We start from the raw sequence: 12738 nt of genomic DNA, 5'->3' as shown, positions 1-12738 counted from the left end.
AAGTCTAGGTAGGCCCCGCTGGGCCCTTCATTTAGTGTCACATAACTTGGAGCCTTTGGAGGAAGAAGCCAGTTCCAGGCTCATTCAGGTGTTGGCTGACATCCTTGTCTTGTGATTTGGGGATCCCAACTTCCCTGATGGCCGCCCGCTGGAAACCGCTCCCCGCTCCGCCACCAGGGCCCACATGACTCCTTATCCTATGACTTCCTCCATCTTCAAGGCAGTGATGGTGCATCACATCCTCCCTATTTTTTTGAATCTGACCTTTTCTTCTGCTAACAGCTGGAGCCAATTCTGCTTTTTAAAAGAGTTTACCTAATTGAGCCAGGCCCATCTGTATTGGATGAATATTTACAGGTCGACTGGCCTGGATCTACATCTGCAAAATCCCTTGATAGCTGCACCCTATTTCATGTGTGGTCTACTAAGCAAGTGCCAGGAATATTGGGAGGTGGGTCTTACTTACTTTAGAATCCTACCTGCCCTAAACACATGCTGCTGCGAAGACTATTAAATATACACCCCAACACCCTCCCCCAAAAACGACCGTGCCAAAGTGAATGTCACTATGCCCGTTAGGAGATGAGAAAACTGAAGCTTCTTCTTCTTATCATTATTTGCCTTGGATTAGTTCATTTAGCTGAATCTGAATTTGATTCCAGGCGTGTCAGGTTATACAACCCCTACATCAGGAGGCTCCAAGCTAAGTCAAAGAGCGGCTATTGGCAAAGAAACATAGATATTTAAGAGGAAGTAAAACTAAAAGATTTTCACTAAGCTTCACAGTATGTCTAAAAACAATTAATTCTAATAAATATTTTTGTAATAGGAAAGTGAGGAGCGCCGAGAGCCTAAAGACATTTTTTCTTTTCTTTTCTCTCTCTCTCTCTTTTTTTATTCAGCTCTTTCCATTGTCTGCCCGCTTTGTAACCTGATAGCACTTGTTAAAAATAAGCCTTGCTTCTAAATCTTTTACTTTCTTAATTGTGGTTTCTCTCCATGGGTTTTATGTTATACAGGACTAGTTTCAATTTACTGGTTTGTGGCATTTCCACATTTCAAGCACCCAGTCAGTTTGAAGGATTAGAAATTTAAGCTTCTTAATGTGTTTCCTGAAAAAGCTGCTCTTAGCAGGAAGCTGGGGAACTGGTTTCACATTGTTTTTAAGAGTGTATGACCTTTAGGTTCTTCCGATGTGGATTAGTGTATTTTTATATCCTTATCTAAATTTTTAATACCTGTCATTGAAAAAGACTGAAGATATATTAAATAAAACGAAATAATTGAAATAGTTTCATATTTGATATTTCCTTCTGACATAATGGTTTTGAAACTCATCGACATTGTTAGGTTTATCCTTGGCTTGTTTCTTTTTATTGCTGAGAGTTTATCACTGTATTGTTAGACTATATTTTGTTTTTTCTATTTACCAGTTGATGACTATTTGGGTGTTTTCAATTTGTTCCTGTGAACATTGCTATAAGTCTTTGCGTGAATATAGATTTTAATTTTGCTTGGGTGGATACCTAGGAGTAAAATCCTGGATCGTATACAAATATACGCTTACCTTTAAGAGACTGTCAAACTGTTTTCCAAAGGGATATACATTTCACATTTCTAGCAGCAACGTATGGGGTTTTTGGGTTTTGATCTCCTCATATTCTTTCTTTTTTGTGGGGGGGAGTTCCTCATATTCTTATCAACACTTAGTATTAACAGTGTTGTGTATTATAGTCCTTAGTGTCAATGGAAAGTACTACCCAAAGTTGGTTTTAATTTGCATTGTCCTAATGCCTAATGATGTTGAACATCTTTGATTGTGAATAGATACTTGTCTATTTTCTCTGGTGGAATGTCCACACAGGTCTGTGCCTTTATTTTATTTGGCTTATTTTTCCTCTTAATACCCAGATGGATACCCAATGTAGTCACAAGGTCCTTATCAGAGAAGCAGGAAACTAAGTGAAAGAAGATGTGAAGAAGGAGGCACTAACTCTTGAGTGATCCCACTGCCGGGAGAGAATGGAGAGCCAGGTACTATGGGCTGCCTCTGAAAGTTATTTTTTTGTTGTTGTTTAGTTTGTTTGTTTCCAAGAACACTGTTTCTCAGAGTCTACAGTCCTTTGCACCAAAATAACCTAAGATTCTTACTTTCAAGTGAACTGAGATCACTCCCCTAAACTTCAACAGCAGTTTAGGTGAGGATTTCAAATTGAATTTTTTCAAAGCACCCCACATAATTCCATGCATGCTTCAGTCCAGTACCTGGTCTTCTACAAAAAGCTTATCTTAATACTCTACACTCACATAGACTTCCCACTTTGTCTGTATCCTCAGGCCGGTCAGAAGAGCCAGCAGTAGGAGGTCATCCTAGTCATTCTAGCATATACATTTTTTTTTTTTTAGGTTAATCTGACTTTGTCTTATCTGATGTCAGCACCTAAACTCAGGCTTTCATTGTGAATACAAATGGCTCGACTTTAATTCAGTCCATTTTTGACACAACTGCCACATATTTTCAAAAATATTATAGCATGATCTTTGATATTATTAGCAGATTTCCTTTTTAAAGATTTTATTTATTTATTCATGAGAGACAGAGAGAGAGAGAGGCAGAGAAACAGGCAGAAGTAGAAGCAGGCTCCATGCAGGGAGGCTGATGTGGGACTCGATCCCAGGACCCTGGGATCATGCCCTGAGCTGAAGACCGATGCTTAACTGCAGAGCCATGCAGGTATCCCCATTAACAGATTTTTTTTCTGTATTACTATTTTTGATCTATTCCAATAAATGAGCATTGTCTGAGCGGCAATAAATAAAATAAATAAATAAAAATAAAAATAAAGAAATTTTCTCATAGTTCTGTAGGCTGGGAAGGCCAAGATCAAAGTGCCAGTAGATTTGGTGTCTGAGAAGAGCCCACTTCTTGGTTCACAGACCATCCATCCTCTTCCTGTGTCCTCATATGGTAAAAACTTGCAGAAAACTCTCTGGGTTTTCTTTCACAAGGAATTCTAATCCCATTCATGGCTCCACCTTCATGACCTAATCACCTGCCAGTTTTTCCACCTCCTAATACCAACACATGAAAGGTTGCAGTCTCAACATACGAATTCTCTGGAACACAGACATGACAACCGCACTCCCTTTTACCCTGCAATCTATACTCATTTGCATTACTAAACAGGAATCCTCAGAGCTTTAGAGAAAAATTTCTAAAAATGTTGTCCATGGAACCACATTATCAGCATTACCTGGTATCGCCAGTTAGATCCCAAGACTAGACATTTACTGCCCACTCCACTAAATTTGTCTTACATTTATCCTTAAGCTTTTCTTTCCTTCTTACCCCTTAACCCAGGTACATGAAACACAAAACCACCCTCAGATGATGGCAACTTCCCTGACAAAGTCCCTTAATGGCCCAGATCACCCAGACCTTTTTGAGCTATAACCCCCCCACACTTGTACCTACACAGATGAACTATGGACTGAACTCCAGAATGACCTACCATATCTTTACTTCATTATAATTCTAAAATCTCCACCTGAGAGGAGCCTCAGCTCCATTTACATAACATACAATATATATGTCGGTGTGTTTCCTTAAGGTAAACTTGCAAACTTAATCCCACCTCTACATACAATGACAAGTCTTCCCTATCTAAATATTCATCTGAACCCTGAACAAAAGGAACTTATTCATTCTCCTTTGGGGAATTACAGCTTTGTTTTTTTGTTTTTGTTTTGTTTTTGCTTTGTTTTGTTTTTTTCATGATCTTATGGATTTTCTTTATTATTTTTAATTTATTTTTTATTGGTGTTCAATTTGCCAAAATATAGAATAACACCCAATCCTCATCCCATCAAGTGCCCCCCTCAGTGCCCATCACCCTGTCACCCCCACTCCCTGCCCACCTCCCTTTCTACCACCCCTTGTTCGTTTCCCAGAGTTAGGAGTCTCTCATGTTCTGTCTCCCTTTCTGATATTTCCTACTCAATTTTTCTCCTTTCCCCTTTACTCCCTTTCACTATTTTTTATATTCCCCAAATGAATGAGACCATATAATGTTTGTCCTTCTCTGATTGACTTATTTCACTCAGCATCATACCCTCCAGTTCCATCCACGTGGAAGCAAATGGTGGGTATTTGTCGTTTCTAATGGCTGTGGAATATTCCATTGTATACATAGACCACATCATCTTTATCCATCATCTTTTGATGGACACCGAGGCTCCTTCAACAGTTTGGCTATTGTGGACATTGCTGCTAGAAACATCGGGGTGCGGGTGCCCCAGCATTTCACTGCATCTGTATCTTTGGGGTAAATCCCCAACAGTGCAATGGCTGGGTCGTAGGGCAGGTCTATTTTTAACTCTTTGAGGAGCCTCCACACAGTTTTCCAGAGTGGCTGCACCAGTTCACATTCCCACCAACAGTGCAAGAGGGTTCCCCTTTGGAATCCATTCCGCCTGTACTCTTTAGTTGCTGCAAATAAAAGTTTTCTTTGTGTGACAACTCAACCTGATTGAGTAGCTGACTCAACAAGGAATGAACTCACGTTGATTTGGTTTGACACTGGGAATATGTCAAATCCCTAGGCCCCACCCAGACTCACTAAATGGAAACTCTGGGGCGGGGCCCAGCAATCAGTGTGTGCACAAGCTCTCAAGTGCCACATTCCAGTTTCAGAATCACTGCTGTGTAGCATATCTGTCATGACCAAACCACAAGACAAACTCATTTAGTTTTTGGATTTTAATTAAATAAAAATTCCAGCTGTAGGAGACTTATGACTTCAAAGGAACTTCACATTCATCTTGGCTCTCTGGTTTGATTTTTCTTTCTCTCTCTCATTAGCAGATAGACTATGGAGAATTTCAAGGGAAAGAGAAATGTGGACCACATCTCCCTCAGAGTAGCTGCTTTCTACTAATTAGAAAGCTTCCTAGTTCATCACACTATGAGATATTCCTCTCAACCAAAGTAGCAGGTGTAACTTTGTTTAACCTTTCAAGCCTCATCATGTGTTGGGGTCCTTTATCCTAAGGCATGGAACCTGCTTTCTGATGAGAATCTCAGTGACCACTTCTTGAAAGGATTATTCAGAAAAGTGAAGGGAATACAGTATCTTATTCAAACTGGTCAAAGATTGAGTCCATACATAGGACCAATGATAGGAGAGGCAGTTTAATTTTATGTCCGTTAAAAACTATTATATTAAAATTCATTGACAAATGTAATGAGTGAGCAGGGCATGATTTTATACAATGTGCATCATCTAAGGATTAAATTTGCCTGGGAGTGATAATCAAAACACCCACAGTTGAAAGAACATAGAAGTTTCTCTGTCACACAGAACAATCTGAAACAGATAATCTAGGGAAGGGGGAGCATGGGATCTTGTATTTAATTACTCAATTCTACATATGACTTCCACTTGGGAGTTCCGCGGAGGCTTTATGAGCTTCACCATGAACTCCACACTACTCAGCTAGAAGGAGGAGAAAAGAACAAAGAAGTCATTTCTCTTCACTTTGAGAACAGCGTCTACTTACTCAGTGTTTCTCGCAAGATCCCCTTTACCAGAATTTAACCCCAGGTTGAGTGCGGTACCACCTCAATTGCAGCTATTTATCCATAAAATAATCAAAGACCCCGTAAGGAAGAAGGAAACATGGGGACTGGGGCATAACTATGAGTTTCTATGAAAACTGTGGTCTTACAATCTTTACTGTTTTAAACTTTTTCCTTCATTGTCATTTGAGTTATCTAAATTGAAAAAAAATATGTATGTGATTAACATGTGATATGAAAAGACATCATAACGTTGGCCATCCATTTTAATCTTTGGCTTATGCTACTATTTAACTTTCAATTCAGGACATGGTCCTTATATTCCTTATTTTTAAATGTGACATAGATGTGCTTATAAAACTCCAACAAGTGTAAATTGGTCTCTATTTCAACCTGCATTGCTAACCCAGTCAGATAAAATGTTTTTAAAATGCCAATTATGTCCCGTAGGAAGTAGTTACTTCCCAGTGGTTCTAGTAGTTATCTTCATAAAACTCAAGAAGGTTTGCATTCTTTGAATTAGAGTCACTCCTTCGGCCTGTGTGTTCAAGAATTCCTAAGGCAATCATCTTCAAAGTCTTTTCTCAGCTGGATGGATTGTCTGCACAGCATTTCAGAGAGCCTGGGCTCATTCATTCTACATGGACCTAACGAAGTTCTTTCTGCAATTACCAGGCAGAGAGCCTGGAGTCAGGCAGTGACTTTCTATTTTAAACCTACTGGAAGTTGAATTTTTATTTAACAGCACATCACATAGCTGCAACTTAATCTGAAACCCACAACACTATAACCAAAAGAAGGAAAATAGTCTTCTAAAGAAATTGGCAGAACAAAGCTCATATTTCTAATATGAAACAATGATTATAATATATTGCAAAGTCCCACAATCAAAATTAAATAGAAGTATCTCCCATTTATCTTTGCCTTTGTTGGAAGAATTTTTAATCTTTGACCAATTTCATAATAAAATCACCTGCTGTACCTCAGTGTTAATAAAATGGTTTTCAATGAAATGCTATTTATATGTTCTTAAGAGAAAGCTATGAAACTAAAAAAAATATGTGTCGCATTTAAAACAAATATAATTCTGGATACAAAATATATGTTTTAACTTAAAAATAGTCACCTAATTTAAAAAACTAATTCAATTAATTATTGAGGTGAGATAAATTCTGGAACCATTCTTATCTAGATGGTAAATAAAAGGTTGCTAAATAAAAAGCAAATTAATGATAGAATATTAAAATTCATAATTTTTACATAAGACATCTAAATTGATAATTGATTATAAATTTTATCTATCCAAGTTTTTCACAATTTTAATAAAAATTAAAGTCTTGCTCGACTTCTATGATTAATAATGATATATGCTAATTACACTTAATCTAAATGATTAGTTTTCTGTATACGATATGGATACTTGAGGCATTCACAAATGCTTTTGTTAATATAATTATGTCTACAAAGTTTTCATATTATCTCACTTTTTGAAAATATAGTGAAAACTGATATGTGACAGAAGGATATCTTATCCTTCTGATCTCACCAAACTTTTTGCCTTCTCTGAGAACTTAAACAATATTGAAGAATTAGATGGAGGTTTGAAACATGGCCAGTATGAACAAGGAAAAGCTTGTTTTTCATACGGATTATTCTAACTGAAGAATCCAAAGGAATAAGAGTCGCTTTCACAGACCCACAGGGTAGGACATTCTGACTTTCCTCATCCAGGATAGAGCCCAGGCAAAGAACAGAAATGAAAAAAACTGGGTGATGAGAGAGGGGAAGGTGGTGGGTGGAGGTGGGGGAAGGAGGACAACTAGAATATAAAAAAAATAAATAAATAAATAAAAAATAAAAAAAACTTAGAGGATCATGGGAGAAGAGTGTCAGAAAAAGGACCAAAGAAAGAGGAGGTAGGCAGAGAATCATCTGAAGTGAACACTGTTTGACCTAATGGAAATAGACCAAACACTGTATTATTTTTTGGAATACTTTTTACACTCAATCTCACATGTAGTAAGATTTCTAATAATGCAGCAATAACTAAATATCCTGGCCCATATTATGGCGCAATTAAGGAATTGTGGGAGCAGTACCTCAATATATGGGAATATTAAACTTTGGCACTGGATCCAGTTCTGCTGGAATTAAAACCCCTTCTAGAACCAAATGAGGGGGTTCCTGGAAGCCAACTAATTCGGGAGAGAATGAATGGTGCTGAGGATGGTAATAGAACATAAGTAGTAATGGTGTCGAGATTATTACTCTTTCAGAAAAAGGATGCCTTGGAGCCGGTTTTAATCATGGTGTCGTGGCCAGTGGCACAAATATACGTATCTGGAAGAAACCATCCAATTAGAAAGTTGGAACTGTGCTTTTCTGAATAAGTTTATCACTCTGATCCCTTCAGGAAATTTTTTGTGCAATCTATTATAGGAAGGAACCCATGGAAGGTAGTTTATATATTCTGAATTATCCAACATTAATGGTTAAAGATCTCTGAATTTTTCCTGGAGAAGGGCAGGCACCAGCTTGCCCCAAGGTTAGGCACTGAGCACCCCAGGAGGGCTTGAAACCAGCAGTGGTACGGGAGGTAGCACCACGTTAGACCTTCCCAGGCATCTAGCAAGACTTTCGTGGTGGAGATAGATCATACTTCAGAAAGCAAAATGAATAAACTTTGCCCAGGATATTTGGGAAGGTTGCACAAATCTCTTCCTTAAACCGAGCAAACCGATTATATTATGGAAAGATATGTGGTATTTGCTTGGAGAGTCAATTGCAAAAGAGAAGAGTAATGGAGGAAAGAGAACTATGCACACGCCAAACTCCAGATGTTACAGGGAAATTGAGAGAGAGAAGGAAATTTATATTTATTAGCCAAAAAAAAGAAAATAGAGTGGAAAAGCTGGACAAGGGCAGATGAAAGCAGTAAAAAAGCAATGGCAATCTGGAACTTATATCATAATAATTGTATTATAATATATTATTGTATTAATAATTGTATTATAATATATTATAATAATTATAATATGTGTATGAATCAGACGTCAGTGGTCTGAGTACTAGGTTTAACAACACCTAGGACACCCTGTCCTAATTTTGGAAGTCCCACCATAGGCTGTGGAAAAAAAGAAAATGTAAGAGTGTACTTAGACATCACTGAACTGGTGGTGTAGGTGACCTGTGTGTGACACACTTTATTCTGTGCCAGACCTTATCCTATTATAGCCTAGACTGGACAGGGCACTAAATAGAACCAAGTTCTCCATACGTGCTCTGTGCTCATAGATCACAGAATCCAGAGGTACGAGTCGGCGGCTTCCACCTCCTGCCATCTGACACTAAGGAAGGTGGGAACAGGTAAAGTAAAATAGTCTACTTTGAGATTAGGGATCCTTGACAAGACCACGTAGTTTGGAAAATGCCGTTTGGAAGATGTGGCCATTAGGAAGCGGGTTTCTCTTTCTCCGTGAAGGAAATAGGGAATTTTAAAAGGGAATGGGACCTAACAGAAATATAAAATTCCTTTAAAAAAAAAAAAATACGATTTATTTATTTATTTATTTATTTATTTATTTATTTATTTATTTATTTATTTTAGAGATTGAGAGAGAGAGTGAGAGTGGGAGGAAGGGCAGAGGGAGAGAGGGATTCCTGAAGCAGACTCCTCACTAAGTGCAAAGCCCGAAGCAGGGCTGGGTCCCAGGACCCTGAGGTCATGACCTGAGCAAAATCGAGAGTCAGTTGCTTAACCAGCTGAGCCAGCCACGTGCCCAAAATTATAGAATTCTTAATAACATAGAGAAAATGTTCAGGATTCCTCTTAGGAGATCACTGATGAAAGGCACTGGGCTCATGAATTTTAAATAAATGAAACTAGTCTGTATGGATATTCTATATTAAAAAAATATTGATGAACACATGAACAAAATAGATTAGCGCCTTGGATCTTGAGTTCAAGATGCATTTAGAAAAGATTGAGGGGCACCTGGGTGGCTCAGTGGGTTAAGCATCTACCTTTGGCACAAGTCACGATCCCAGCATCCTGGGATCAAGCCCCACATCAAGCTCCTTGCTCAGCAGGGAGCCTGTTTCTTCTTCTCCCTCTGCCCCTCTCCATGCTCATTTTGTCTTTCTTTCACAGCCTCTCTCTCTCTCAGATAAATTGATAAGATTTTTTTTTAATTTTAAATAAAAAAAAAAAAGATTGAAGGCCAGTGTGTTCAGTATTAGATTTAAGAAACTGGTATTACAAAGGATGGGTATAATTTTCCCACAGCAAAGGTGAGGGTTCAAATTTGAGTCACCGCATATCCTCAATACTCGAATCAAAATACATCATCAAGAGTTTGCCTGAAAGTTGCTATTGCAGATGATGTGCTGTGGAAGTAAAGTAATTATTCTTAAATACATATTTATTTTGTTGGGATGCTTATCTCAGCAATCCCGGTGTCATGAGTTCTACCATTTTTAGAATATTGAGTGTTGAATAAGCCTATGGTCCTTGTTTTGGGGAGATTCTTTTGCTGGTATCTCTGGCTCAAGGATTACTGGGGTGGGGGGGATAGTCTTTCTTTCCTCAATTCTCTGGCAAGAATCCTCAGGATTAGAAACTAGGTTCTGCGCCATTACCATGACACCCATTTACAAGCTAAACACTTATCTAATGGAGGCTTAAATAAATCATGATTAAAAGGTTACGTTTCCCAAATATCATGATGTATGAGGAGTGGGAACCAAAACAGTGTCTAATTAACAACCCCTGTTGAAACATAAGGGGAAAAAATCAGCCTTACAGCTAATACCTTTAGAGGATCTTTGATTTGCATACTTGATCACACTCAATCTTTTTCAATCTTTTCTTCTTTTTTCTTCAATCTCCTTAATACCTCATAGTTTACTCCGCTCCCAGAGTTATTTTTTTTTTGGGGGGGGGTTTTACTGTTTATTTATGACAAATGTCCCCCATCCGTGGTCTTCTCCCGTCAGAAGTTCTTTGAAACGATGCCGTCGGCCTTGGCCAGCCGGAGGATGGAGTCATCAGACTCGCCCATCCTGCGAATGGCCCCGCAGATAGCGTAGGTCTTGAACTGCCCGTTGAACCTGCCGGTCACCTTGTCAACCTCGGCCACGTTCATCTGGATGGACGCGTGGTCCTTGGCGCCGATGATGCGGTTGCTGGCGGAGCATTTCCGCGGCACGTACAGGTCCACGAACTCGCCGGCGTCGTTCTGCATGTCGAGGGCGCACCTGCTGCCGCCACCACGAGCTCCAGCGCAGAAAGCCCAGAGTTATATTTTAAACCATCCCTTTTGCTTCCAGTTTACTTACCTCCTTCCTCCATTCTTGTCTACTAGAGAAAGAATCAGTCCCTAGTTACTCCTTCGAGTCTTGTAAATTCTGGCTTCTCTTAAGCAGTGTAGTAATGGAAGCTTTCCTCAACCCAGGTAGACTTGAAAATATTCATCCTCCCAGAATTTAGCTACTCTCTGCTTTTTATCCCTTAGAACTTGGTATTTGGTGTAACTTAAAATCAACCAAGGAACAACTCTGCTCCTCGATCATGAATCCTTTAGCTGATGATGCTTGGCTTCCAAGCACTTTAATACTTCAGAAGTCCACAGGGTTGGTAACCAAGCAAATCAGCAATGACATCAACTCAATTTCCTTGCAGAACTGATTTCACAAAATTCCACTAACGTATCTTGCAAATTCTATTTCTCTTGCTATTTACATTTTGTGCCATATTACATGTTATAATATTGCAATATTACATATTTTTAATGCCTTATTACAAATTTTTAATACCTAAAAGAATGGGGTTCATTCTTTTATGCTAAGAAGTCAGAACTTTATTTTACATCATACTTTTTTTTTTCCTTGAAAGGGAAAATGATGGTGGTATTGAAAACGGATAAATATCTAAAGTTATGATTAAATATAGAACAAAGGCCATCTTATACAAGAGTGAAACTGGAGTATTTACCACTTATTCTATTACCTTCTCCAAATGTATTCCAATTTATTATTGAGTTAATTTAGAATGATGAACATGCCACTTTGGTACATCATCTCTTAATATTCGACCTCAATTCAGCAATGTAAAAATGCTAGATTCAGAGTGCTGCTGTGAATAAAAAGATATGATCATGTCTTGAAATCATTTTATATTTTTTTACTATCTCATGTCATATTTGGAAAAAAATACCTAGAAAAGTAATGTGTCTCTTCAGCCTAGTAGAAGTGCATTTTATGAAATCATTTGAATATCACTAAAGAAAAGTTACATTGTACATGAGATAGTGAGGGGTGGCAAAGTGAGGTTGGTGAAATACAGATTTTTATATTTACACTTCTGTATAAGAATCATCCTGTGCACATTGTTTGACATTGTATTTCTATATATTTTCTGTGTTAGATGTATGTAAGAATGTGGGAATTGCTGGGACTGTCTAAGGACTTCATACTTTTGGATTTAACCCTAGAAATCCAAGATTGGTTTCTACCCTAAAAGTAAGCCTAATACAACATATTAAAAGAATAAAAGACAAAGACAAAGTAATACATGATCACTCATGATGAAAAATCTCAACAATTTGTTTTCAAAATACCAAAGTATTATTTCATGAGATTGCATAGAAAATATATTCTATAATATTAATTGTAAATTATATTCTTGAAAAATATATTGAAAAATATATTCTTTACAATTAATTGTAAAGAAAACACCTGGAAAGGTGTGCTCTTACTGACAAATCCATATGTCACCATTTGTTCAGGAACAATCTCTGATAGAATGATCAGCCTTCCCTAAAATCCTGAGGAACCAGATCAAAGGCCAATGTACAATCCATTTATTTTCCATTCACTAAATGAGGTTGATGTTAAGGGACATTGAATAGGTAAGTCTGTGAAAATGATAACTTTTCAACTTACACAAATGAGAGGGGAGCTATGTCTTGCAGAAGAGATTAAAATACATGATTTCTTTCACAAATCTCACTGAGGTTAACAGAGTTCTTGTTTTAAAGAATGGTATAAATATATCAAGAGTTGAACCCAGTCCAAAGGGAAGATGATGGGGGCATCTGAGAATGAATCATTCCTATGAGAAGTAAGGGTTTAAAGAGATGGACGGGGGCAACAAAGGGGCA

The 12738-nt window shown here is 37.9% G+C and overlaps 1 protein-coding gene across 1 annotated transcript; it reads right to left on the bottom strand.

Moving 5' to 3' along the window:
• Nucleotides 1-10517: 10517 nt before the first annotated feature.
• Nucleotides 10518-10867, bottom strand: LOC119876172 (40S ribosomal protein S21). The gene has a single exon (XM_038533758.1). It carries the CDS (start codon nucleotides 10819-10821, stop codon nucleotides 10570-10572), a length of 252 nt encoding a protein of 83 aa, XP_038389686.1. The 5' UTR covers nucleotides 10822-10867; the 3' UTR covers nucleotides 10518-10569.
• Between the last annotated feature and the right edge of the window lie 1871 nt (nucleotides 10868-12738).

The sequence above is a fragment of the Canis lupus genome, chromosome 4 (assembly GCF_011100685.1).
Source record: "Canis lupus familiaris isolate Mischka breed German Shepherd chromosome 4, alternate assembly UU_Cfam_GSD_1.0, whole genome shotgun sequence".
Lineage (NCBI taxonomy): Eukaryota > Metazoa > Chordata > Mammalia > Carnivora > Canidae > Canis > Canis lupus.
This window is presented reverse-complemented; position numbering and strand designations above follow the sequence as displayed.

Bases quoted from the DNA above. Each gene is read 5' to 3' on its own strand.
- LOC119876172 (XM_038533758.1), bottom strand. From the start codon at position 10,821: ATGCAGAACGACGCCGGCGAGTTCGTGGACCTGTACGTGCCGCGGAAA.